Source organism: Rhipicephalus sanguineus, chromosome 5 (genome assembly GCF_013339695.2).
Source record: "Rhipicephalus sanguineus isolate Rsan-2018 chromosome 5, BIME_Rsan_1.4, whole genome shotgun sequence".
NCBI lineage: Eukaryota > Metazoa > Arthropoda > Arachnida > Ixodida > Ixodidae > Rhipicephalus > Rhipicephalus sanguineus.
Window position 1 is genome coordinate 124,537,543 of NC_051180.1, and position 26,406 is coordinate 124,563,948.

Consider the following 26,406-nt stretch of genomic DNA (forward strand, 5'->3'; position numbering starts at 1 on the left):
TTTCTTCATCGCCACCTCCACAATTACCTGCTTCTTGTGTTTTTTTTTTTTTTTCATCCGTGGCCATGCGCCTAGAGTATATACTTCATTACTCGGGTGTTGTTCCTCTAACGCGAGCGCCGCGCTCTTTATTCCTTCTTATCGTGAGTCAACGGTCCGCGTCCACTCGCCCGCTTTCGGTAATGGAGGCGCCACGAAGTTTCGACTTTTGTCCATTAAAACTCGTCGCTGGTTTGTGATACTTTGTGTATTTCTTCCCGTGTGTATATACACGTTCGTTATATTAGGCGCACGGTTTTTGCGTCAACAGAGCGGAGGGCTTCGTTGTAGCCGTAACGCGAGCCGGTAATGATCACTCCTTAATTGTGTTCAACAGTGCCCGTCTTTGTACGTCTCTCCGTTATTTTTATTTTTCTGCAGCCGCGGAGAGCGCTTCCTCAACCTTTTACGGGCTTGTTCATGTTATCACGGCGCCTTGCACGTATACGTTGAGATCGCTGTCTTTTCTGTCTTTTTCTTTTTTTAGCTTTCACTTTCTCCGTCGCTGTGTCTTTGTTAGTACAAAGCCTGTAGAAGTGGGTGCCCTTTGCGTTGCGTAGTTCCTCTTACGTAAAGTCGTGGTTTTCGTAGCTATCTAGCACTTAATTTGTCTGGCGATCACGGAGGCATAATTGTTACATGTTTGTCGAAGGTGCTTGTTTCTGTTTGACGTTTTTTAACTGAAAGGCTCGTTGATAGATTAAACATACAGGAGGCGTAATGTAGGTGTCCATATAACCGCGCACTACTCGCACATTGTGCGTGTGCACGCTGAAGCTTGTGCCACGCGTTTGTTGGCGCGAACTGAGAACGCTCTGACGCAGGTTACGAGTGTCGGAGTGGTATAAATTAGAATCGCACCGCGATCAAATAATCCATGTCTATTGCACAGTTTCGTGTCGACATTCAGCATTGTGATCGATGGTTAAATTACACCCTATATATGTATCCTTGGTGGAGGCGCCAAGCTCAGCTTTCTACACGGTGTCTGTCCCCTTTATTTGCCTCCTAGAACGCCCATGCAACGGAGGCGAGCATTGACCTTTTACACCAGTCGTCGTCGATGCGTCGTCTTTGTACGAATAGTAACACCGTAAACGACGCACTGCTTTCAGTGAATCTATAGGACTAGCCGGTCCATTCATTGCTTTCTTCTGGCGTATTTTTCATTACCGGTATTTATCTGATAAAAGCATGGCAGTGGTCCTACGTTTCAAAAAGCCTTCATCTTCTAAGGAATCTCGATCACGTTCACTGCGTGGTGTGGCATACCGCCTGTGTGCTGCGGGCGGGAACGGAGCATCGCACTCCGTGTCGGAAACAGTTACGCGATTCTAGCGCGTCCTCGCGGTCTTGGAAGACAGTGAGCGCCTTCGTGGCCTAGACCCGCTGACTGCGTAAATATAGCACGCACGCCACGCAGCGCGCGCGACGCGACGCGGACACAGACGGAGGCGTGCGGTTACACGCGTTTCTTTTTTATTTTTTTCTCACGCGGTAATTTCCAGGAAAGCGGAATAACTGGCGCCCCCCGCGACACCGCGACAAAAAGGAGCAGTCAACTCGCCGCATTCAGGCACGCGTGCACGGCCCGTTTTTTTTCGTCTCTCGTCTTCGCAACGAGGCCAGCGTGTATAAGGAGCGCGGCAGCAGTATACAACCGTGACGATTCCGCGGCCATTGCGGGCACGAGCTTTTAAGCGGTCGGTCGCTCCCCCCTCCCCTCCCCCCTCCCGCTGTCTGGCGTCACCACCTCCTTGTTCCTCGAAACCCGTGTCGAAAATGAAAAGCGTTTTCGTCGCGTATCTGCGACTTGTCGTCCGGGGTGTCGGAGGCGGCGTCGGCGTGTCAGCACCCATTTGTCTCCTCCTATAGGCGAGGCACCTTTCCCTCACCTCAGCCCGTTTCTCGGAGCTCGAGTCTTGTTTCAATTTCACCGCCACTTCTCGCCCGGCTCGTTGTTCCTGTCGGAGCTTCGCAAAGACCTCACACTTCACTCTCTGGTGTCCACACCACGCCGGCGACGTCTAACTGCGCTGGTGTCGCGACGAGTATTCACGTGTTTTTCAAAGCGCCGCGCGGGTGTGCGACGTGTGGGGTTTCTCTGGAAAACGGCTCCCATTGACTGATTGACCATGCGAGATCGGTGTGGTGACGAAAATGTGAGTCTTCCCGCTATTTATTTCGTTCTTTTCCCCGCCATATCGTAATAGTTGAGCCCTTAATTTGGCTGAACACGTGTAAACTTATCCAGCCGGGACACTGGGATGACTGGCATATATTAAGAGCTATTGCTTCGGTGGATTGTGCTGCACGGCCGTTCTTAGTCAGTGGAGCGATTTGCCCGGTTAATTCCAAGAAGATAAAGCGCTGTGTTTTGATCCAGGCTCGTGTAGCTGCACTGGGGAGATTCGTGCGAAGAAATTGTTGCACAGGAAAGGTTACCGAAGAGTAAATTGTTTTAAGTGGTGATGAGTGTCGTTCCAGACGTTGTACCTTTCTAGCTCTATATCTCTCTGCGCGGCAACTTACTGTCACTTTCGCGAACATGTGTTCAGCTAAGCTAGAGGGCGCGGGTTTGATTCCCCGCCGCGACGGCCGCATTTCGATGGGGGCGAAATACAACACCACCCGTGTGCTTACATTTAGGTTCACGTTAAACAATCCCTAATGGTCAAAATTAATCTGGGGTCCCCCACCACAGAGTGCCTCGTAATTGTATCGTGGTTTCGGCACGTAAATCCACCTAAATTTGTATATTATCAGCCTCTTTAAATTTTAGGTAAACGTTATAAAGCTTTATGTGCAGGCTACCCTAGAGATACCGATTTATCTGCGTCACTTTTGTCGTGACTACACAACTGCCTATCTTGTTTAGCTCACCATGCATGCGATGATCCTTTCTTGTCAGTGGTTGAAAAGCACAGTACCAGAATTGATGCCTTTCGGTTTGTTGGTATTGGGTGCCCTCGTGGATCCATGCGGGCGTCCAATACTCACAAACCGTGCAGCCAACTGACACGTCGTGTCATCTGGCAGCACATAAATTCTTGCTTTTATTTTTGGCCGGGAGACTCGGTGATTGTGGCGGCTGCTAATTTGCGCCTATAAACACGAGGCGCAGTCGTGCCAACACTTATCTCGGAATTTCGCCCAGAGATAAGAGGCCGTAAGAACTGCCGCACTACCGTGTCTCGTAAAGATTCCGCCGATGATGCTGCTAACCGTTTATCGCGGACGAGATGCGGGCTGCTGCTAGACGGCGCGAATCGGGCGAGGCGCGTTTTCCCGCGGCTCTTGCCCAGTCGATAATATGATCGAGAGGAAGCCCTGCATTTTCGCCTTTCGACTTTTTCGACTGGTGAGGAACATTTCTGGTATGCTTGGGCTTATCGATCTAACGTGTCTTTTTTTTTTTTTTTTTTCCCGCGAAACGCGTGGAATGTTTATCGCAGCTTACCTCGGCTCTCCCCGTACGTCCTACGCCGCGCAGGCTTTGGATGGCTGAATGTGCCGTTCTCTCGCTGTCTCGCGTTTCATTCGTGTGAGTTTGTAGTAGACGGGTGCATTTTTTGGGGCTTTGCGCGACATCTGTCTGACGGCTAAGGAGCTGGGCCCTGGTGCGCTTCGACGTCACATGTCCGCGTAGTGACGTCATACTCTGCTTTCGCCGGCGCGTGTTGCGCTACACGGCGCGTCTGCTTTTTCCGCCTTTCTCTTCTGTCTGCGCTGGTCTGCCTCGATTGTGACCCCCCGTACCCTCTGTGCCTGTTTTGTGTGCGCAGCGCCCCTCCGTGCCCGTTCCGCTGCCAGCCACCATTGTGCCCTGCCCGGTCCTTCCTCCAACCGCCGCCGCCACCACCTCAGCCACCATGGCAGCTGTAGACACCAAGGCACTCGACGGCCCCTCCGTCACCCTCACTGTCCGCCTGATCATGCAGGGAAAGGTGAGTGCGCGCCTCTCTCACTCTCTCTCGCATACACACACACATATAAAGCTGCGCACAACCCTGTCCTGCTGCTGCTACTGTATATTCCCCGACACCGTCACGGCCGCACTGACTGCCTGCATCGTGCTTGAGCATTTGCATTGCTTGCTCTTTTTTTTTTTCATTTTCTTTTCTTTTTTTTCAGATAATAAGACGCGCTGCGCATGCAGGTACCGTGGACATGATGGTGGATCGCGCTTTCTGGGTCTCAGTTTCGGCTAAGTTATAGCCTGTAGTCTAGCTGCCGAATTCACAAAACTTCTCTTTCGTAAGTGCGTGTTTGCATTGGTCAGCCGCCTTCGCTTATGATATGTCCCGCATCGTGATTGGCTGAAATATTCTTTTACTAAAATTTTTATCGTAAGATGTTTTTGTGAATACGGGCCCACATTATTTTGCTCGCGCACCCGCGTTTAGAGCAAGTACGCATAACCGTTATCCCAGTTACCTTTCGGCGGGGTCAGCACAATCGCTGCGGGTTTGCTTGCGTCAAAGCCAATGGCGAGCAGACACTCTCGGTAAGCATGCAGTCAAGGACAGGCTGAATGCTGTTGTGGTCGTTCGCTCCATCTGGCCCGCAGCCTCCGGCCGAACATGGCGGTCCCCCCACAAGCGATGAAAGCCTGGTCCATACTCGTCACGACAATCCATGATAGCGGCGTAGTGTCACAACTGGGACTGTATCACGCGGTAAAAAATCAAGCAAGATACGTCGATATAGCGCTGCGTCGTCGGCACCTTCCTATAACTTTTGCGTGCATGCCACGTATTGCGATTGCCAAACCGCTCACGTTTGCTTCACGGTATAGTTTGACCTCCGCGTAGTGCATACGTGGGCTCCTTCGCTGAACTAACTGAAGAGCCACATTTGAATTTGTTTGCGGCATTACATAATGCCTCTGCATCGGTATTTGTAGCAGTTAGACGACGTTCCCATTACGCTGAAAGAACTGGCATGCTGAAAGGCATTAGCAAGAACCTTGTATTTTGTGTTTGTACCGTTCGCTATTCAAGTACAACAGCGTCAATAGCAATAACTTAACAGACGATTTGATCGGTCTGGTTGGTAGTTATCCGTCATTGTAAGTTGCGCGAAACTCCTCCAAGGACAGGCAGAAAGAGGACAAAGCCACAACCGCCTGTGGCTTAATTGTCCCCTCTTTGTCTCTCCTGGGTGAAGTTCCGTGCTATGCCTGCACAATGATAAATATCAATAGCGACCGCGTTCACACTTCTATAGATCATAAGTCACAATCAGCGCGCACCTATTTTAAACCAACTTTAGGGTGGATATATTGTCAGAGACATCCCAACTATCCCTTCTCGTGCGTCTGCCCAGCTTTCCTGCGGATTTCTGAATCTAAACATTCCACGAATCATCCACTGCAGTCTTCTGCGTTGCTGTTAGTCAACAGGCGTCACGAATCTGTTGCCCGCTCCGCGCATTGCGTGAGCTGCCAAACTGCACTTCCCTTTAAAAAAATTATTACGGTTATCGTTTATCATCGTTTCATCATACTCGTACATCTCGCTTCCGATCCCATACTTGGCGTCGTTCCTATCATTTCCATTCATTTTTTAACCAGCAAAGTGTTTTTGTTTTTTCCGGGGCAGCGCTTTTAGTCAAAGTGCACTAATGCGCGCACGCGTACGGTATCTTTCTCTCGCTGCGTGTGTTTAGAAAGATGAACGCCGGTGTTAAAGTGAGACGGATTGAGCGGGCGCGTGATGGAGCCTGCTTGCGTCTCGCTGTGCTTTTTAACGGCGCGAGTGAAAGTAAGCAACATAGTGCAATGTGCGCCACGCTTGTTGCCGCGACACGCAACCGCGTTGATATATGGGAAGACACTTTCGCTCGTGAATTTGCTATGTAGCATTAGTGTGCTCAGAAATCCGTTACATTGTATACGGCAGCCCGGTTGTCGGCGTATCTTTAGCCTTGGAAGCGAGTTTCTTCTTCGCAGTCTGAGCGCGCTTCACTCTTGACGACCCGCGTTATTGAAGGACGCGTATACGTTGTCGGTTAGGTTGGTTAAGGGGAAACACTGTAACTAGGCGCCGACTCCGACGTTGCCCCTTTTAAGTGGATTTAAGAACGCAGCAATGATTTCATGAGGCAACCGCGCTAGGAGCGTGTTGCATTTGAGAGAGAAAGGAATTCCAGTGATTCCAGGAAGCAGAGTTTCGGTAAGGGCCTGCAATACCATACAATAAAAGGGGGGAGGGGGAGAGAGAGAAGGGAGGCGGAAATTGGTAATAAATGACAGGTGAACGAATTGTACGAAATATTAACACTAGACATCAAACACAGAGGTATCAGTTCTGTAGGCAGCGTCCATATCAGCAGTACATTTCAATAAGGCTGTGTAATTAACTGTGTAGAGTTGTAAACTTCGCGGTGTGTTTTTTTTTTTAGATTCTGAGAATTTTATACTTAATCAACTCTTATAAACTAATGTTACCCTACTAAAAGGTTGATTCGTATACTCGCTTAATTCTGTGTGGTGTGTGTGTGTGTGTGTGTGTGGTGTGTGTGTGTGTGTGTGTGTGTGTGTGTGTGTGTGTGTGGTGTGTGTGTGTGTGTGTGTGTGTGTGTGTGTGTGTGGTGTGCGCGTGCGTGCGTGCGTGCGTGCGTGTGTAACCTCATCAAATTCGGTACAGGGGTTGCCGAAAATAAAAGAGGGATCGCTTTATTCTCGTATGTATTTAGATAGAATCCATGAGCTAAACGTCCATCTAAGCTAAGTTGAAAATAGTTGAGACGCCGTTTCAAGGACACAGCGAAAAAAACGAACGTCCAACGTTTCCTTTTATCCTTATTACTTGTCCTTTCTACTTTATTTTTTTTTGTTAAGCTAACGTTCCGCTTTGGCTGTCTGCGCCGATGTTAGTTACCAGACCGTTTAATGAATATTTACGCGCGCGAAGCGCTGGCTTATTTATCTTAACTATTGCTTGCTGCCGCATAGGAAGGGCTGCTAAGTGTAGACCCACGATTTCGCGTGGTGGGTGAATGCGCAACACTTTCTACTTGTACCGCATTGCCGCACATGCCTGGGCAGCAACGTCTTGGCTGGCTCTTTGGCCTCCTCACTTGTTAACCTCATGTTCGATGACGTGTAACAGTAATTCTTGTCTCTGCAATGATTATGCGCAACTTGCAAGTGCCGAGCAACGAAGAGAAGTGTGGTCACCATGGGATCTCTCGAGCTATGTGAAAGACTGTATAACTCCGGGCGAAAACAGGACTCGAGCGGCAATTTTCGGAACCGGAGTTTTAAGTAAAGCGCTACGCAAGGATGTTTGCTTAGTTATGATTTAGGCGTTCGTCAGCGAATCCTCAGGGGATGAAAATTTATACGCGGTCGCACACCGTGGCGTATAACGGCGTGCCTCATAATCACATCACGACACTTTAAATCCCAGATTATGATAAAACGCTTATACAAGGTGGAAGCTCTCTATGCGGTGCTGACTGTATGAACATATTGGCCTTCTCTTGCGATGTTCCAAGTCATTTTCGGACTTTCTATGAAGCAGGCGCACATGTGTTATCTATGTGTCTACATAAACACGTGCGTATGTGCGTGCGCGTATACGAGGCATATAACCCGTGAATTAGGCATCAAGCTTTCGTTCCTTATTGTTTTGCTAAATCTCTTCATAAACCCCCACGCACTTTGCCGCAGCAACAATGCAAAGATGCCGTCTAGTGCTTACTTAGCCTTCGATAAAGTCGGGGTGCATGGAGGAGATTTATTTCCTCCAGTACTGCGTCTCGATCCTTGCTTGCGGTCTTTCAGTTCGTATCAGATGAGGTGGAATTCCTCTTTCATTTTAGTCTCCGCGTTCACTCGATTCTCCGGTGTGCCGGACAGACCATGAGTGCTCAATTTTGCTGCAGCGTCTCCCATGTAGACAGAAGGAAACGTGTCATTGGAAATGTGAGGCGTCATTGGCACAGTTCCAAAACCATGCACATTGTTCAACGTGCTTGTGACGCAGTCGTGCTTGCTGGTGGAAATGTGGTTCTTTGCCTCACGGAACCTAAAATGGGAGTAAGAGGTATATCCTAACAAGGCACGTGGTCGAGATTTTTTTCCTAATTATGTGGGACGTTCACGAAATAAAATTCAGGATGTTTGGCAACCGTGTTTAAATTCAATCCTCTAGCAGCGTGGCAAGCGCTTCTCTTTTAGCTGCTATATGTAAGCAGATTGTTTTTTTTTTCCTCTTCTTTTTTCAGGAAAATGCTCGCGGCAAGCCAATATATAGCGTCGTTATGAGGCATCGATTTTCAAATCGCGCGTTGCCTTATCGTCGGAATGGTGGCGATGGCAACGCGGCAGGTTATATAGAACTTTCCTCCCTCTTACGAAGACGGATCACTGTCCCATCACGCCCTCCCTTCCTCTCTTCTTTTTTTTTTTTTTTTCGCGCTAAATTCGCGGTCTCTTTCGAAACACTGTTGGCGTATGCGCGCGAGGAGGAACGCTTCTATAGAACGGAGTGATGAAATTTCTCCTCGCGGGCTCTGAGCTGCGGTCTTTCGATGCCAATACAAATAGGCGGTTTCCGCCGCCCCGCGCGATTTGCCTCTAAACGAGACACCCGGCTTCTGTTGGTCAATTCGCACTCTCGCCGTGCCCAGAGCTTCTCCTATCACTCGGCCTCCTGCGCTTACTCTTGGACTCAAACGGTTTGCCGCGGGCATGCGGCGTCCGTCAATATATATATAGCCCCTGCCCCCCCCCCCCCTCTCTCTCTCTCTCTCTCTCTCCCGCTGTTCCTTGCAGCATGTGGCTCGTTAGTGGTCGTCCCTGTGCGCCTGTCCCTCTGGCAGTGAAGCCCCCGCATCGCCGTGCTCCGAGCCGTCATGCGATCACGCCCATACTCTCGACTGTGTACGCGCGTGGGGCCAATCTGCAGGCGCGGAATTCGTGCGTCGATTTTTCGCCTCTTCGGGCGAGCCCTGCAGTACTTGCCTGGTCTAATCGAGGGAGCTAGGGATGCGTCTGGCATTTTGAACCCGGCAATGTCTGCCGTTCACATCGGGTTCTTTTCTTTTTGCTTTTCTTTACTCTCTCTCCGTTCCCGCCTCTCTGTGTAGACACCCGCCTTTTCTTTCGACATATCCGCGCGTTCCGACACGCAGCGTGGTTATGGAAGGTTTAATTTGGTTTTCGTCCATCGGTTGCTTGCCTATGTCGATGATTGTGTTCGTTCCTGCGCCTGTCCGTTCTTTCTTATCTGACCAAGGATTTCATTTTTTTTTTTGCACACGGTACCTCTCTTTCTCTTTCTCTCTTTTTTGCAGAGGATGAGATTGAAATGGATTGCTCTCCGAGCCTTTTACGCTTCTTGTTTTTAGCCTTCCTGTACTGAATTATTAGCAGCCAGTCGGTTGCGCAACTCGCGCAAGGCGTTTGCTCGTTTTATTTGTCGCTTCATTCGTTGATAAACCATTTCCTCGCTTCGCTATTTCATTCGTCTGAAAGTTGCGAAAGGCTCTGGCGAAGGCGCTTCGCACTTACGCGGCTCTGGAAGTTAAACCAGGAATTTACTGCTTAAACACAGCCCTGAATCACTCAGGTGAATAGGTTCCATCCCGTGCGCTTCGAAGCTGTTCATTTTAGTTCGCCCTTCTAGATACTTGTGATATTCAAGTTATTGCTAAAGGGCGCGGCGTTTGCGCTAGTTCGTTCATCTTAGGAAAGGTGGGGCGCTGCTCCCGTGCCATTTATTAATGCAGCCCTTGCCGGCAACCCATTTACTAATGCAGCTCTTGCCGTTTTCAAGACGCTGACCGTCTTTTTTTTTTCTTTTTTTTTGCAAGTGGAGAGGCTGGTTGGGAGATATACACCACACGCTGGTGTGCTATGAAGCATTCCTACTGTGAAGCACGGGGCAATGACTCACATAAAATGTAGGTGTAAACACTCGAAAAAAGAGAGCGAACTTTGTTTATCAGAAGAGTCGAGTTTCATTTAGAGGTTGCGACAGCGTGTGTGTTCTTTTTTAGGTATCGAGTTCTAGTCTCGAATTTGACCAGTGCGCATCATCTCCCGCCATCCTCCTGGCACAATCTGTGCTGTATAAACGTTCGTTTATTACATAAAAATGGCTTCATTTGCATCTCGTTAGCCATTCTCTCTTACGCTTATGGGCTATTAAACGAACCCAAGTTTTGTGCGAAATTGAATCGCGCGGCTCATGAAGATGTCATCTACAGTGGTTAAATGAAGAAGGACGTGTAATGCAGGTGCCACCGTTTCGACAGGGAGACTCATTTTCATCAGGGCAACGACTGCTCGCCCTTACGATATTAACACCGGCCCTCGCGTCCAAACGTCGGATCGACCTTCCTTATTCGACCACTGTTGATAACCTCAGGTGTCCATCTAGCCGCGAACCTCGTGTTTTGTATCGGCTTCCGTTGCATTTATGTCTAATTATGATATCTCTGAGCGTGATGGCAGATATTCCTGAAGCCAGTCATTCCTCCGCTTTCGCGATCGAAGCTTGGAGGCGGACGAATCGCCTAGAGGACGCGGCGTCCTTCGGGGGACCAAGAGAGAGGCGCCTGCTGTACAACGAGGCTTCCACTCCCGTCCACACTAAAAGAACGCAGCATTGCCCCGTCGCCATAGCTGCAAGCGCGAGAGAAAGTGGGCGAAGGTGGCGCGAGACCTCGAAGCAAGATCAATGGCAAATCGAAGAGCTCGTTGCGCTTCTTCGGCGAAGCACGGCGGCAGTTTCCAAAGTCCGGCAGACACTGCTTACCTTGTGTAGTCCCTAAGCTTCGCGAAAGCCCCTCCCACTTGCTTTCTGCCAGGCGTCTCCTCTCTCTCTCCTCACACCATCTGTGTAGCCGCGCGGTCGCTCTCCCGCTTTTGCCGATTTTCTGTGAAGATGGCTTTCCATCGAAGCACGGAGGCGTCAGCGCAAATGCAGGGTGAGCGAGAGGGGAAGCGGGAGGTGGATAGTGTCTAAGGGTGTGCAGGGCACCGCCATCAGTCAATTAAGTGGGCAGTTCTCATTTGCTCCGAACCTTGCTGGGAGGAAAGAAAAAAGAAACAAAAAAAAGAAGCTTTATAGAGAAAGAAAGGGCTCGGATCAGGCGGCGGAAGAACTCGGAGGAGTCGTTCCACGGGAGACCCGCGCGTGCCTGTGGGCCGTTAAGCTGCGGCAAATCGCAATTGGCTGTTATAAAACACACCTGATCCCCGTGGCGTCTCGATCGTTTGGCGCTTCTCTCGCTGCTTCCGCGCCGCTGCTGCCCTTCGAGTCTGACACCTGTCTCTCTCGTTCTTTAGTTTGCTCCCTGGCTCCGCTCTAAGCCGGGACGCGTCGTTGAAGGTGTTCTCTCTTTCTTTTTTTTTTTCGTTCTGCGTCTTTTTTATGTTTTTTAATACTCTATCGCTGGTCACTTCCTGCAGTAAAGAAAGGCCGTGTTTCCTGCTCTGCTAGCTGTAATCTTAAATTCTACAATGATTGGCGGTGGGCTCCTTAAGACATGTAATAATAATAATAATAATAATAATAATAATAATAATAATCACGTTAAAGGACTGCACAAAATACAGTCCCTTTCTGACTGTTTTAAGTCGCACTTTTACAAAAGTAAACATTACCAACTCGCCCCATCTTCAAGGATTTCTTAGCCTCGTAGTACGCGCGCGCGCGCGCGCGCGCGCGCGTGTGTGTGTGTGTGTGTGTGTGTGTGTGTGTGTGTGTGTGTGTGTGTGTGTGTGTGTGTGTGTGTGTGTGTGTGTGTGTGTGTGTGTGTGTGTGTGTGTGTGTTTCATTGATAATCACACTCGTGATGTTCTGCACATTTACTGCGATTACTCTTCTTGTCTGATATAGCAGTGCGTGAGATATTTAGAAGTTCGATTTCGACATTTTCGCCGACTCAAATACTTAGCATGATTCTAAAGGCATCTAACCATGTAGTGGGTGATTTCCACTTGGGAATGGTGGATATCGACTTTTGTTAGGCGAAGTGTTAACGCGCGGCTAGGTGACGCCAGAGCGCGTTAACCGGCCCTGACTACGCGCGATTAACACCGTTGACCGACCTCGTCCATGGCGTGCATTTTCTGGATGACCCCATTATACTGTAGTGCTCTGAAGATGTGCTTCGCTTTGGCCCTGTGTCAGAGCACGTAAGTTGCAGTAGACCTTAGACCGTGCGCTCATACCTGTTACGCGCCACGGTAGATATCAAAATTGACAGCGGCGGGAGGCGTAATGCCGTTTGCGTTCGTTCGTGTAATTATCCGCGCCATTTTGTACCCGCAGGCATAATAGCTCCCCTTCATTATTCGCCTGGCGCAACTACGCTTCTGAAATCCCCGGCGCGTCCAGGCCTCCCACCTAAATGTATTCCGATGCGCGGTTAGAAACTGTGCCAACTTCTAAACGCCTTTTGCCGGCGAGAGCCATTAGGGACCGCCGGTCCCCTGTCTCAGGCTGCCTCTTTGCGCCTGAAAGAAGAACACGCGGTGCTGAAGGGAAGGCCAGGTAGATGTATAGAGCCCAGATAGGCCGCGGTATTCCGAGGAGGCGTTACCTGGACGGCGTGGCGGTGTGTACGCAAGGCGTTAAGAAAGACGGTGCTTCACGTAGTGCGCGCGCTTCCTTTGTGCGAGCGGGGCTTCCCGCTGCTCTCTTAAAAACTCGAAGCCACGCGAGCGAGTGAGCACGCACGCACGCACGTACGACCCGCGGAACGCGGTCTGCGAAGCCTACTAGAACAAAAGAGGTGCGATGAGTGTCCCTGTAAAGAAGGAAGAGATAAAAAAAAATAGAGAAAGGCTAAGCCGCCGTTTCTCTGCGCGCTATCTCCTCCGGGCCGGGAGTACTGTACAGCTTCGAGCGGCGGCTAGCCGGTGCAATTACACGTAGTGCACCGGGCCGACCGCCACACGTTGCTTCATCCCCGCGGCGGCTGCGCACGAGCTCACCGGCTGGTCGTTTATTTCTTTCGCCCCCCCCCCCCTCTTCTCAACTCTTTTCTTTTCACCTCGATTCTCCTCTTGCTCTCCTATCTTTTTCCTCTTTTTTTTTTCGTTTTTATTTCTCTCTCACTCGTTCCCTGTCCTCCAGGTTCGTTTTCTTTGTGACTCGCCTGTCGACGCGATCGCGAAATAGAAGTGGAAGGGCCCGGAGCTAGAACAGCGGGACCCGTTTTCTCGAGGGAGGAAAAAAAAAAAGAAAAAGAAGCGTTTTAAGTCTAAAGAAGAAGTGTTCGGGCTTTGAAGGAGAGGGAGGCTACTGGAGAACGCCGAGCTAGCCTGCTGCCACTTCAGGGACAACTCGGCGGAAAATGACGTCCCCAGGCGAACATTCAAAGCGACAGAGATACACCTCAACGTTGCTCAAGCTGCGCACGCTCGCGCGCGCCGTGCAGAAGGCAAAACGTGCCCCGAGGCCTGGCGCGCGAAACGCCTCCCGAGAAAAAGAAAAATTGTATAAATGGAAGAGAAAAAGAAAATTAAACTGTGTGGCGGCACCAGGAGGCGACGACAAATAAGTGCACGGGAGAAAAAAAAAGACAGAAAGTGAGAACGAGAGTGAGGAAGGAAGTAAGAAGGTGAGAGAATACAAGAGGGCCAGCTAGTGACAAACAGTGATCGGAAAGAGGGAAAGTGGGAAAATAGCGAAAGAGGGGGAAAAAAAAAAAGGACTGCGCCGCGCGAAGGAAACAAACGAAGGAATTCTCGCACTAGCGTCGCGAGTTTCTTCATAGCGCGTCCCCTCTATTCAACGACTTTTCTTCTTCTTCTTCTGCCGAGACTTCATTTCTTTCTCCCTTTCTCTCAAGCTATACCGCTGCGTGGCTCGCTTATATATACTGGAGCCGCCGTCGCGCCACGAGAAGTGAGGCGACGCCTCCCCGTACACTCCACACCCGTTGCCGGCGACAAATAGAACGACTGTTTTCCCTCGCGGGAGCCATTCTTAAACTCGTTGTCGGCTCGGAATGAGCTCTTCCGGATTGCTTTCTGCACCCCCCCCCCCGCCCCTCCATACCGACGACACTCACTCCCACGCGGCAATGACATTGCAGAGGAAAGACCGAGTATCGGGACCTATATAGTGCCACAGTTGTTACACAAGCCCCCTCCTCCCTATCTTCCATTTGCCTCGGCGGTGTGTGAAGCCGCGGCAACAAGGACAGCATCAAGAGAGAAACGACTTTGAGTCGGAGCAACGGTCTTAGCTCTCGTTGCGCGCACTGCTTTGCTCTTCGCTTCCAAGAGATGTCTCGACACGTTTCGTTCTGCAGAGCCGTCGCGCTGCCGCGTGCGCCCGGGGAGCGGTATACGTCCCCCGAGGAGGCCAAGAGGACCGCTGGCAGCGGTTCCCCGTGCTCGCGCCGTTATTAGCCTGAACCAGCGGATCTTGGGCGCGCGGACTGGTCGCGGGATTCGTTTATCTGTCGCCCGCGCCACTTCGCACGCCATCTTGTTAACCCGGAATGAAAACGAATGGCTGCTCTCCTCGTTGGACGCGACAGGAGAGGCGGCGCGCGATGCCTTTTCGTTTATTTAGTATCCTACTTCTTCGCCCGCCGTCTCTCTCTTTACTGCGGTGTGCGGTGAGCCCTTACGGTGGCCGTTTTGAAGGTTTGGATACCACCGCTCGGATCTTTCCGCGGCCTCCTGTGTCTCTTCTCCGAGTGGACATTTGATTTACGACCGTTGCGCCGCCCTCGCGTCGTAGGAATGAGCCGGTTTATGCGTTCTGTGTTTAAAAATAAAACGTGTTTGTTCAGACTTTAGCGTCGTCACGTACAGAACACCCAGCGACTTTTCGCCATGATGAACCGAATCGTGTTACATGTCACTACTCGGTCTTCCGCGTTTGTCAGTGCAAGAAAAGATGTAATTGCGTAACCTCGTTCAACCGAACTCCCGGCACAAGGAGAGCGTCGCTCTGAAATCCAAGGCAGTGCACCCGGTAAACACAGCCGCTTAAGCCTGATAACTCCTTTTTTCTATAAAGGTGAGCTCGAACCGTCCGTCAGGATGCGTTTTTTTGTCGATTTGGTTGACCTTTAATAAACCTCGCCGTTCCGTGAAAGCTGCTTGCTCGACGTTCCATTCTCTCTTGAGTTTCCCGATTCGGCCGCCGCACGTATGTAACTCGGACGGCATGAAGCTTCCCGCTGTCCACCGCGGTTTTACAGTGGTTACGGTGCTGGGCTGCTAACCCGAAAGTCGCGGGTTCGATCCCGGCCGCAGCGGTCGCATTTCAAAGGAGGCGAAATGATAGATTCCCGTGTACTGTGCGATATCAGTGCACGTTTAGGAACCCCACGTAGTCGAAATTTCCGGAGTTCTCCACTGCGGCGTTCCTCGTAATCATATCGGCGTTTTGGCTAGTAAAATACCAGAAATTAATATTATTATCAGGCAACCCGCTCGCCGAAATGCAGCAGCCGCGCTAAGACTGGCAGGCCCATCTATATAAGCGGGTGTGAGGCTTTCTTCTACCTCGCAGCTCCGTGCGCCGGCAGGGCGCTTCTCTCGATACCGTTCCTCCGGTAGTAGCGCGTTTGCATCGGTACACTTTCTCGCCGGTGCGTTTGTTTGCCCGAGCCTAGCGAAAGGAAGAAAAAGGAGCGGATGGGGAGGGGACTGTATCGCTGCCCGGGCGGAGGGTAAGGGGTGTCGTTTCGCACGCGTCGTCATTACGGCCAGAAATCGGGCGCTGCCCGGCGCACTTTCTGCACCCCCCCCCTCCCCTCCCCGTCTCCATTCCTTCGGAAGGTGCGCCTCGCCGACCGCCATTCTCCGGAGCCGCCGCCCGTGTTTGCCGACGGAAAAGCGACGAGACGGCACCGCCCCAAGAATCGCTGCCTGCCGTGCGTGCGCTAAGAAGGCGCCGCCGGCGAGGCGGCAACCAGAGTCGCTGACGCCGCGCACGGCGATTCTCTTAAGTGGGTGAATTAATGAGGCGCGCGTGCGACCCCCCCCCCTCCCCCGTTAATTACCAATGGTCTCGGGCCTTCCTTTCAAGATCAACGCGCCGCGCGACGGAGCTTGGTAAAAAGGAAGGATGGAGGAGAAAGGGCACTCCTGCGGCGTTCCTTATTCCTTCCTCCTCCTGCTGGCGTTTGGCGCTGTTTTGTGCCTTTGGCAGGAAAATCCGGCGGCGACTGTACAGGTGGCGCCACCTTTGTCACCGTCGACTATTTCGACGAAAAGCAGAAGGGGTTTCCGGCGGAAGTCGTTAAGTGGTGCGAAGAGCTAGCCTAAATGCGTCCGTAGGGATGATTGTACTCGCCGACGTGCCCGATTTGGGTCTTTTTCACGCGAAATAATTTGTGATCTGTCACTGCCCGTTATGTTATATTGTCTTAATGAATCAAGGCGAGGGACAGTTTTGAGAAGGCTGTTCGCATGTAGGGAAGCGTATGCCGAGTGGCAAGAATATTTAGAAATGAAAATACTAAACAAAATTAAAGGTGTAAAAGGAGAATCTAAGCGATAGCGGATTCGTGACGCCCACAAACCGCTCTGTTTTTCTAACTCTCCGTCGCAAGGTTGGAGGGGACTGGTTTGCATGATGTGCACTTATGCACGTCGAGACAACTTCCGTTTCTTCAACCGCGAAGGAAGAGCATATAGGAAGCCGGAAGTGTGGGGGTGGGAGGAGATGTGGAGAGTGAAATAGGAGGGATCTGGCCGTATAAATGTTCGAAATGACAAGTTCTGAAGCTACTAGTATGTACAACTACCGTGTGTTTATGCTTTGACCTTTGCTTTGTTGTCATACTTGGATGCATTGCGTGATGCACCCTTTACAGGGAAGTTTGCGTGTTAGTGGTGCTTTTCGATATTTCGCTTTTTTTTTTTTTTTTTTGCTTTGTCATCACACTTCAGTGCATAGCGTGATGCACCCTTTAAAGAAAAGTTCGTGCGTTGGTGGTGCATTACTGGCATTTTTCTTCATTTTTTTTTCTTTTTTTTGCTTTGTCGTCACACTTAAGTGCATTGCGTAATGCATCCTTTACAGGGGAGTTCGTGTGTTGATGGTGCTTGACGGTATTTTGCTATAGGGCAAACAAACGGGAACATAAGTCTTGGAGAACCTTATTGGACATTCTGTAGCACATTAACGACAATTTTGCCATTCCATACGTGTTCTAAGTAAGCCACTGTGGACGGGCACTGCTTGGACAAATGAGTTAACTTTCCCTTTTTCCGAGTTTTTGGACAGTGGGTTTGTTTGACGTTTAAGTAAAATGCGCTAGGGATTTCGGGGCCTAACATGCCATTTACAAATCCTACGCAAGGGAGCGTTTCGTGTTTTCTTTCATATTACGACAATTCTGAAAATTGACGCTGCGTTGGTACACCGGCTCGCCATTGCTGCGCCATTACACGCTCAAATTGGAATTCTATTCATATTGTAAAGCGCGGAGCTGAAATTACGAGGACGTGACAGGGAGTAACACACACACACACAAGCGCCATCTTTCAACAATGATTTATTGGAAGCCGGGTCAAGCATGCATTCATGAAAACTTGTGATCACTCAGTCATTCGTAAATGTGGAGGCATCAAGGAATGGTAATTCTTTTCTGGACAAGTGACAATGGTGGTGCGCTGACGCAATCTTGGCCTAACTTCTGTATGGTAGCCGATTCAGCAATCAACAGCGTTATTTCATCTTGGTGCGTGCGTATACAACCGAGCACTCGGCGCGCTTTACAATGTGAATATGTCCACCCAACAAGGCCAAATATCTACCCTTGGAATTCTAGACTTGTAGTCGGCCATTGCCTGCGAAGGCGCCGGGTCTTGAGTCATTCACGATCATTTATTTCTGACCCGCGCGCTGAGTCGGTGCGCACATGCTCGGTACGTTATAAATAAATCCGTACTTTCGCCGGGCAGCGAGGCTATTTCCTGTTTGCCGAACTATCTCTCCCTGCAGCAGCCCCCTTCTGCCGAATATGCAACTTTGTGACGTCGGCCTCGCTGTTTGCTTTTCTGAGCAGCCTTTTGTCTTTCTTACTCGCCCCCGCGAGGTCTTACGTTACGCCTCCTTTCTTCTTCTTCTTTTCTCTCCCGCGCGGGATCTTTATTTACCCTTCTCGGGTCGCCTTGCACCTTTCCTTTCCTATATCTCGCTGCCCCTCTTCTTCGCTGCCCGTTGTATTGTTTTATGCAGGGGGCCTAGGACCTAGTCTCACCCTCTCCTGCCCTCTTTCTTGCTTGCGCACAAACTGTGTCTCATTAAAACCGCGCATTGCTGCTGAGGCTCTTCCTATCGTCAAGCCCATTGGGCATGATGTGGATGTGGGGCTGTTCGTTCCTACACAGCGCTTCACGATTAGCTATCGCCCGTGTTCTCGCGTGCTTGTTTTCTGCTTTAGATCTGTGCTCAACTTATTTTGATGAGCATGACGTAAGGAGAGCTACTGCTTCCCGCATTTTTCTGCCTCTCGGTTTCAAACGGGATGTCTCTGGCTGTAAAAGCTTTCTGTGGCACTTCTTTTACATCCTTCAGCATCGTCGTGCTAGTTGTCAGAATAAAGTGTCTTCGCCAGGAGGCCATATTCAGCGGCACCTCCCGAATCTCATCGAGACCGCTGCTAAGCGCACGCGAGAATCTTTGCAAACATCTTCGCTGATCGGCTGCGGGGCAGGGAGCGCTCGGCGCTGCACGCTTTTAGCGAGATGAGAGAAGCGCACCGCCGCTCGCCTTTCGTCCAACAGTGCTGCCCCTTTGTGTGCCCGCGTATCACGACCTTCCGTCCTCCTCTCGCGTCCCGGGCGCTATTTTAGTCCGCCGGTGTACGACAATTTGCTTTGCCGGCTGTCAGGCCCTCCTCGCCTCGCCGCTTCTCCTCCTCTACCTTATCCCCCTTCGGTCTCCTCCTCCTCCCTCACTTTCTTCAACCGTGCCCGCCTCGCGACACGTCGGGTGGTGCGGCCTTCCTTCCTTCGACGGAGTCGCTGTGCAAGTCGTCGTCGTGCCTGCGGCTGGGAATCTTTCTCGGGTTCTTTCTTGCCGGCCACATCGTTCAAGATCCGCGGTGCTGCTGCTGTTGCATTATAGCCACCGGCACGTGTTTACCGCCTTGTGCAACGCCCTTTGACGCGCGGCTTGCCCCCGCCAGATAAGCCTCCGTGGCTCGCCGTAAAGCGCCCGAGCGCCGCGTCGTTCCCGGCTTCTTCTCCCGCGTGCCTCCCTCGCAGCTAGGTTTTGAAGCCTTGGCGTTGCCTCCTTCCCCTTTGGATCCGCTTCCCCCGTTTCCTTTTGTTCCTGCGGGAACAAAGGCGGAAATGGGCGAGCGTGCCTCAGAGCCGCCACCGGCGGGCTCTTTTTTTCCCAGTCGGCCAACTCGCTGGCGTGCTCTCGACCACGCGCCGCGCTCTCTTGGCGCCTGCCGTGCCTGTCTGCTCGGTAGTAGGCGCGTGTGCGTGCGTGCGTGCGTGCGTGCGCACGCACGAGCGGGCCTGAGGAAATGAGCTCTTGTACGGCCGCCCCGGCAGAGCCGTTCAGGCATGCTTGATAAGATGCCCCTCCTCGCTGCTCCACGTGCCCTTTTTTCCCCTCTCTCCCTTTTTATCATTCGCCTTCGCAGCATGTACTATATTCGCTGCCCCCTTTGTGCTGCTGGGCTTTATCCCTTTTATTGCTTTCTGTCTGCAATGGATGAAATTCTGGCGCCGCTCGAGCGCAGTACTAGTACGGGACTGTGTCTGCAAATGGGTAGTCTGGTTATGGGAAACCGTCCCCGTGGGTCTGAATTCTCAACCAAAGCCCAGTGTGCCTTAGTTGCGCCAGCTCTGCTTCGCAAGAATACTATATGACAAGCATTGCGAACAAAGTTCTATTTTTCTTTCTCGTCCATATGTGGAGATTGTGCTTGAAATGAACAAGTATTTGTTCTAGTTTGCCTTCTGAAGTCTCGAGTGGTTTTTCTTTCATGGACACATGTGGTGCTTCAAATCTGAACAGGTGTATTGCAGATACATGCTAGTTTGGCTAAGTACTAACTGAATGGGTTTCTGCAACCTTAGGCTAATGTAGAGTGGCGAAACTGCCAAAAGAAATGTCAGCTATTCAGAATGCACTCAAATGCCTCAACAACAAACACTTTTCAGTATAAATGACATTGGGATAACCTGCACAATGAAGGACTCTGCAAGTCCTATTGCATTGCTCTATTTCTGTGTACTGTGAAGATCCCTGTATCGAAGGCTACTTCACTGATGTGTCAAAAGAAGGAATTTAGGCATTGCACAAGGCATTAACAGTGCGGAAAAAAAATAATAAATGAAGGACAAAGTGTTAATGTCTTACGCAATGGAGTACTAACTAGCCCAAACGTTCTTGTTAATAAGGTGCATTTCTAGTGCCTTGAGCTCTTTTTCCTGCTTAACTCTTCATTCATCCATGCTTGTGACACTAATTTAGGCATCTTGATAAGGTATTTGTCCCTTTATAATGAGGGTTCAATCACGGACAATCGAAATATGAACAGGTCAGAACTAAATGCGTTCTTCATGCACTAGTGCTCATAATACCAGCATGATTTTGGCTTGCATGCTTAACTTCAGACCTAAACCACCTTTGGCAACAGCCTTAATAGCTGTCTGAGGTAGTGCTCTCAAGTTATTACTCACAAAACCTATTCTGCTTTGTCATTTCTTGTCCAAGTTTCATTTGTCCATGATTGCACATAGGAACTGACGGTAAGAACAACAGGGATCACAATAGCAGGTCAGGACTCCACAGTATCTCATGCACACATGTATGTGATGATCAGCAAATGGTATTGTGTACAAGCTTTATGGTGAAGTGACCTTTATGTTGAAGAATTCTTTCGGTTCCAGGTGCCTTGTTATAAAGGTGTCTGACTGCATAAATTATGAGCTTAATTAAACAGTATGGACATGTAGACTGGCCTCTTCAGTATCTTATATTAGTCTAAACATAGAAATGAACATGCATGACAGTTCCCTGTTGTATCTGCCATGTCCCTAGGTAAGGGTCGTGGTTCATCACTAATTTATTCTTGCAAAAGGAAACGTGAGTGACAATCTTAGGCCCTTCATGCAGAGTCTTAATGTTTCCAGCCACTATACTCATAATAGTACCAATGGTTAGTCAGTAATGCAGTGTGAAAGAAATACATATATAACTATATGATTAGGTGTTAATAGTGCATTCATATGGCATTTTTTTTTTAATCCTGTTCTGTGCTAGTATATTTAAGGCTCAGCGAAAATGCTGATGTTTTATTTTGCAAGGCAAAGCAGTATAGTGATTCGAAGCTGTGTATTATTATTTCCATGTGCCAAACCAATGCTGAAAGGGCAAGATCTACTCGAGAATATCCACAACTGGGGTTCGAGCAATCATGTTTTGAATTAGGTTATTCTGTGCATCTGGAAGACATTTGTACAAATTGCAGTTGATGTTTGAACATTTTTTTTACGTTTGTGACGTCATTCTCATGCTTTTTGTTTTGTTTTTTCTTTTATTTGCAGGAAGTGGGGAGCATCATAGGAAAAGTAAGTGTGGCCTTCACTTTTGTTGTGCATACGAAAACAAACACAGATGTAGTTTTTATAGAGCTACCAAGTTCTTTAACATTGTACTAGTGTCTTAATGCAATCTTACATGCCAGAGGTCAAAGTGAAAATGAAATTGAGAAGTTAATAGCAACTAGTTTCTTCTGTGTAGTATTTTATTCTTTGCTGTAAATTAGCTGGCTATATTCATAGCATGTTTATACTGTGTGACCATCATGCACCAATTTCCTGGGAACCCAATACCCAATACATACTTAAGTAACACAGAAATGATCTATTTGAAAAGGATCTCTACATAAATAGTGATGCCTACTGTTAGTAGCAGTAACTGAGTTAGGATTATTAGGCTTAGAAATCTTGATGTTGATGTATATAATTGTTTCACATCCCAGCGCATACAACTCCAGACATTCTCGCAATCAACACCAACGAGGTAGCACACTGCGAAGCTCGAGGTCTTACTCGCCGAGCTGAGCAAGGAGTGACTTCTATCGGTCAGGGGAACGTGGAGGAGGAGATGTGGAAAGAAAAAAACATGGCTGATCCCTCCGTCATAGGAATCGGTATAACACGAAAGTGAAACGTGTCTTCACAGAAGTAGTGCTTATGATATATGAGAGCTTGTACAATGTCTATTCGTGTTTGGCAGCTATAGCACCGTTTGACGTGGATGCACCCATGTTGACAGCATGTCTCTATCGCGACGACTAACGCCCATGATCATGATTAAACCGTTGAGGTAGCTGACGGTGTGAACATATATTTGGACACAGCGAATCGTGAATCGCGCGTAAGGATGATATCAACAAGCTCATAATCAACATTGGTACCCGGTATGCACTTCTTCAAAGCGTCGTCAATTAAGGAGAGAAACGGCACGGTGTGCGCTTTCTAGTAATGGGTAGCCGACGCCTGTGCTCATGCATACATAACACACACTGCACTTCAGCAACGCGGGAGGTAGAGGTTCGTAGCCTGAGTCGCAAACGCGTGCGTCCCGCTGACCTCTGTCTCGCAGGCGCTGCTCTCGCTCCACCAAGGCACGACATTCGCCCGTCGAAATCGCGTCCTATCTGCAACGCATATTGCAGCAGTTTTGTTAGTCGGTGCTCTCGCAATTGAAGCAGTCGGCGGCAGAGAAATCACGTTCGTGCACGTGGAAGCTGCACTACTCCGATGAGCCGACGCACGCTAACACGAATACAAAGGCAAAGAACGTAACTGCGTCAAGGGTGCCTCGGCGACGCCAGCGCGGCCAGTCTACCTCTCTGGTATCGAGACGCTTAACCATGACCTCCGATATCACGTGCAATCTCGGAGTAAGCGCTAGTAAGTGTCGATCGTGAAGCATTACTTCTTTTCACCTCTCACAGACGGCGGCACCGCCCCGCTCTGCCCGCCGCGAAAGAGAAGGTGTGAAAGATATAAGGCGCGTCCGCGCCGTGCCTAGCATCTCTCGAGTTGGCTTAGTCGGTAGAGCGTCGGGCGCTTGCCGTCGCGGCCGCAACGTCGTGGGTTCGATTCCCAGCGGGGTATGTTTTTCTTGGTTTTTTTCTTTCTCACCTGTTGGCGTCCATTTTTATCAACGTCATATCCGTGACGGATGTACTTGGTGGACCCCGGCATAAAACACTTTCGTGTTAAAAGATCGTTTAACAACATTTAGCGATATAACCAAATTCTATCAAATGCGGAGGCGAATTTTACCACCGCCTCACAGTAAACTCAACAGAGCTGAGTCCGTTGCTTGGAGGCGATTACAGACAGAAGCCTATCCGAATCCCGTGCAATTAAAGACTTTTTACATTGAGGTATACACGAGCGACACATGCAAGCTATGCAAGTCGGCAAGAGCCACCCTACAACACATGTTGTGGGGATATCCAAAATATCAAAATCACATGGCAGTCTCCTCGGAGGATCTACGGGCGCAGTGGTCGACTGCGCTGCTCAGTTCAGAACCGACGGAACAACTTTGGGCCGTCCAGCGAACCGTGGAGTCAACGCGGGAGCAACAGCTCCAAGTGGCCATCTAGGCGGCCCCAGGCCCGGGCCTTCCATTCGCTGGATCTTAAATAAAGTTATTTCACTTACTCACAAAGTGCTAAATTTTATCAAAGCACACTCGCTCATCGTACCAATTTATATGTATAAGTTGTATTGGTTAATAAAGCAGTCATCTAATTTGCCTTGCAAACACTTGTGTGAGTTCATAGGATATGCTGCCTGTCTAATTTTAATTAAAGTTAAATATTTTTCTTTGTTACTATGAGGATCTCTATTCTATAGTATTTAGTGTAAGAGCATGTCAGATTTTTTTTTATATCCGTAATCTTGAGTAATTTGAAAAGGTGCAACGCAGTGTCATATATTTTCTTGATGTTCCTTTATCTTTGCAGAAAGGGGACAACATAAAAAAGTTCAGAGAAGAGGTGAGTTACGCAACTTTGTTGCACAATTTATTTTTTTTGTTGCTCAGCTTGTAGTTCACCATTTATGTGGTTATTGGATGCATGTGATGTAAAAATCAGGCATTTCAGTTAAATGGGCACCTATCATGCATTTGTCTTCCGATTTAGCCATTGCCTTGTGTAGTGCACCAAATCTTGCCATTTTTAAAAAAAAAGAAGGAATCCTCTATGATATATTGCAGTATATGCAAGACATTGTAAGTGACCGTCGTAATTTTTTCTTTTTTTTTTTTAATCGAACAGTGGTCTTTATTACACTGTGCCAAGCATGCATCTCTGCATCGTGCCTCTCTGCATCGTGCCTCTCTGCGTCAAAAAAATTTGTCCCTAAAAACATATTGTCACACATGGCTGGCAATTTTCAATTAGGCAATGCCAGTTCCAGTCCATTTTAAGCTTTTGCTTGTATTCCAAGGTAGAGGCAAAGGTCTCTATCATGTACCATTGCCCAGTACTAGTGAATGTTCAGCAGGTGAAGTTCTTCCTAGCTGTTACTTGGCAGCACTACAAAGTCACACTACACCAATGCAACAGCAAATAATATTGTTGGGCATTGACCATATACCATTGCATGGTAACAAAATATGCCTGACACCTAATTGTAGAGATCTCCTGCTGTTACGTGGCTTCGCTATGAAGTCACAGTGCAGCCAGGTGCAAACTTCACAAGTTTTTTCCTTGCTCTTTCACTGTACACAGAGCGGTGCCAAGATCAACATCTCGGATGGGTCGTGCCCCGAGCGCATAGTCACTGTCACGGGTTCCACAGAGGCCATCCTGAAGGCCTTCTCGCTCATCGCCCGCAAGTTTGAAGAGGTGAGCCCGGCAGTGGGAGGCCATTTGGCCCCTTTGTTTCACAGGGGTGGTCGGGGCTGGAGCGGTGGACGTTTCACAGAGCGAGCAGATGTTGTCTCTGCTCTGCCTTCCCGTGCAGACGGTGGGGCCCACCCTCCAGGAGCTGCAGAGCAATGGAAGCCACCTGCCCAAGCCGCCGGTCACACTGCGCCTCATCGTCCCAGCAAGCCAGTGCGGCTCCCTCATCGGCAAGGGAGGCTCCAAGATTAAGGAAATCAGAGAGGTCAGCGTTGCCTTTCCTCTGTCCTGGTTTCGGTGGGATGGTACTGGTCTGTCGCCCTAATTCACGCACACATACTTACCTGACTGCAACATAACTTAGCTCGATGGTCACATCATGGCATCATGAATGCTTTTTACTAGTCAGAATGGCCGACTGGGCGAGTTGGTGATTCATGATACTTGAAATATGAGTGCGTACACAGGGACTTACAAAGACAGGGACAAGCACATACTGCCAACTGAAAATTTATTTGGAAAGTAATGACAGATAAATGTTCCGTAGGAACATCCGAGTTGAGAATACAACGATAAAAATACAAATGATAAAAATAAAAATAACTGCCACACTTTGCCCAAGCCTGCATTGTCTTGCAGAAAATCGTTAACCCCTACGGCATCTGCCGCTTTCCAAAAACACGAGCTCCTTATCCGACAGGAGCCAACCACATTGTTTGTTCAATTGGCTTGTTGTCACACCCTCAGGGCCCAATCACATGGCGGAAGGCGGGGCTACGTGGCTGCAAGGAGTCAGTGATAAGTATAAAAACAAAGCAAAATGAAAAGAAGGACGTTAAAAAAAGTGGACGACCAGAGTAAGAATATACATGCCTAAACAACCTCAACAAAACAGTAGTATTCAGCTGATTTCAAAAGATGATTTGTTACATGATTTTTAATGATGCTGCATCAGCCAAGATGACCACCGAAAGTGATTCCACGTGACGCATATTTCTGGTGTAAAATAGTGTAGGCAGAAGTCAGTGTTACAACTAGGAATGGCTACCTCTCTGTTGTGGTCTGAATGGGATAATACATCAGCCAGTTGTGAAATAAGTTGTCTGTGTAATAATTGAGGATATGTAGCAGTTGTTGATGGCAAAATTTCTTGCATCCTGTTACGAAGAATCAGGCAAGACAGCCATAATATTCAGGAAACCAAAGAAAAATATGGGGGAAAAATGTTGGCGTATGATGTGGAGTTAATAAGAAAACACGCGCACTAAATGACAATACTTATATAATCAGTGTCGCTAGTAACATCTGGTACACAGTGTAGCATGTACCCGCCACGGTGGTCTAGTTACGGTACTCGACTGCTGACCCGAAGGTCGCAGGATCGAATCCCGGCCGTCGCGGCTGTATTTTCGATGGAGGCGAAAACGCTTGAGGACCGTGTACTTAGATTTAGGTGTATGTTAAATAACCCCAGGTGGTCGAAATTTCCAGAGCCCTCCTCTACGGCATCTCTCATAATCATATTGT

General features: G+C 49.2%; 1 protein-coding gene across 12 annotated transcripts in view; it reads left to right on the top strand.

Annotated features, from left to right (window-relative positions):
• LOC119394215 (poly(rC)-binding protein 3) overlaps positions 1 to 26,406 on the top strand; it is a 434,114-nt gene that overhangs the window by 368,869 nt on the left and 38,839 nt on the right. For 11 of the 12 annotated variants that reach the window (XM_049415707.1, XM_049415699.1, XM_049415705.1 and 8 more), the window contains 5 exons: positions 3,825 to 3,986; positions 21,551 to 21,574; positions 23,995 to 24,027; positions 24,766 to 24,882; positions 24,971 to 25,144. In XM_049415707.1, coding sequence (XP_049271664.1) covers positions 3,912 to 3,986; positions 21,551 to 21,574; positions 23,995 to 24,027; positions 24,766 to 24,882; positions 24,971 to 25,144 — 423 coding nt within the window. In that variant the 5' untranslated portion in view covers positions 3,825 to 3,911. The remainder of the gene's footprint in view (positions 1 to 3,824; positions 3,987 to 21,550; positions 21,575 to 23,994; positions 24,028 to 24,765; positions 24,883 to 24,970; positions 25,145 to 26,406) is intronic. The other variant, XM_049415703.1, reaches the window with a different exon arrangement.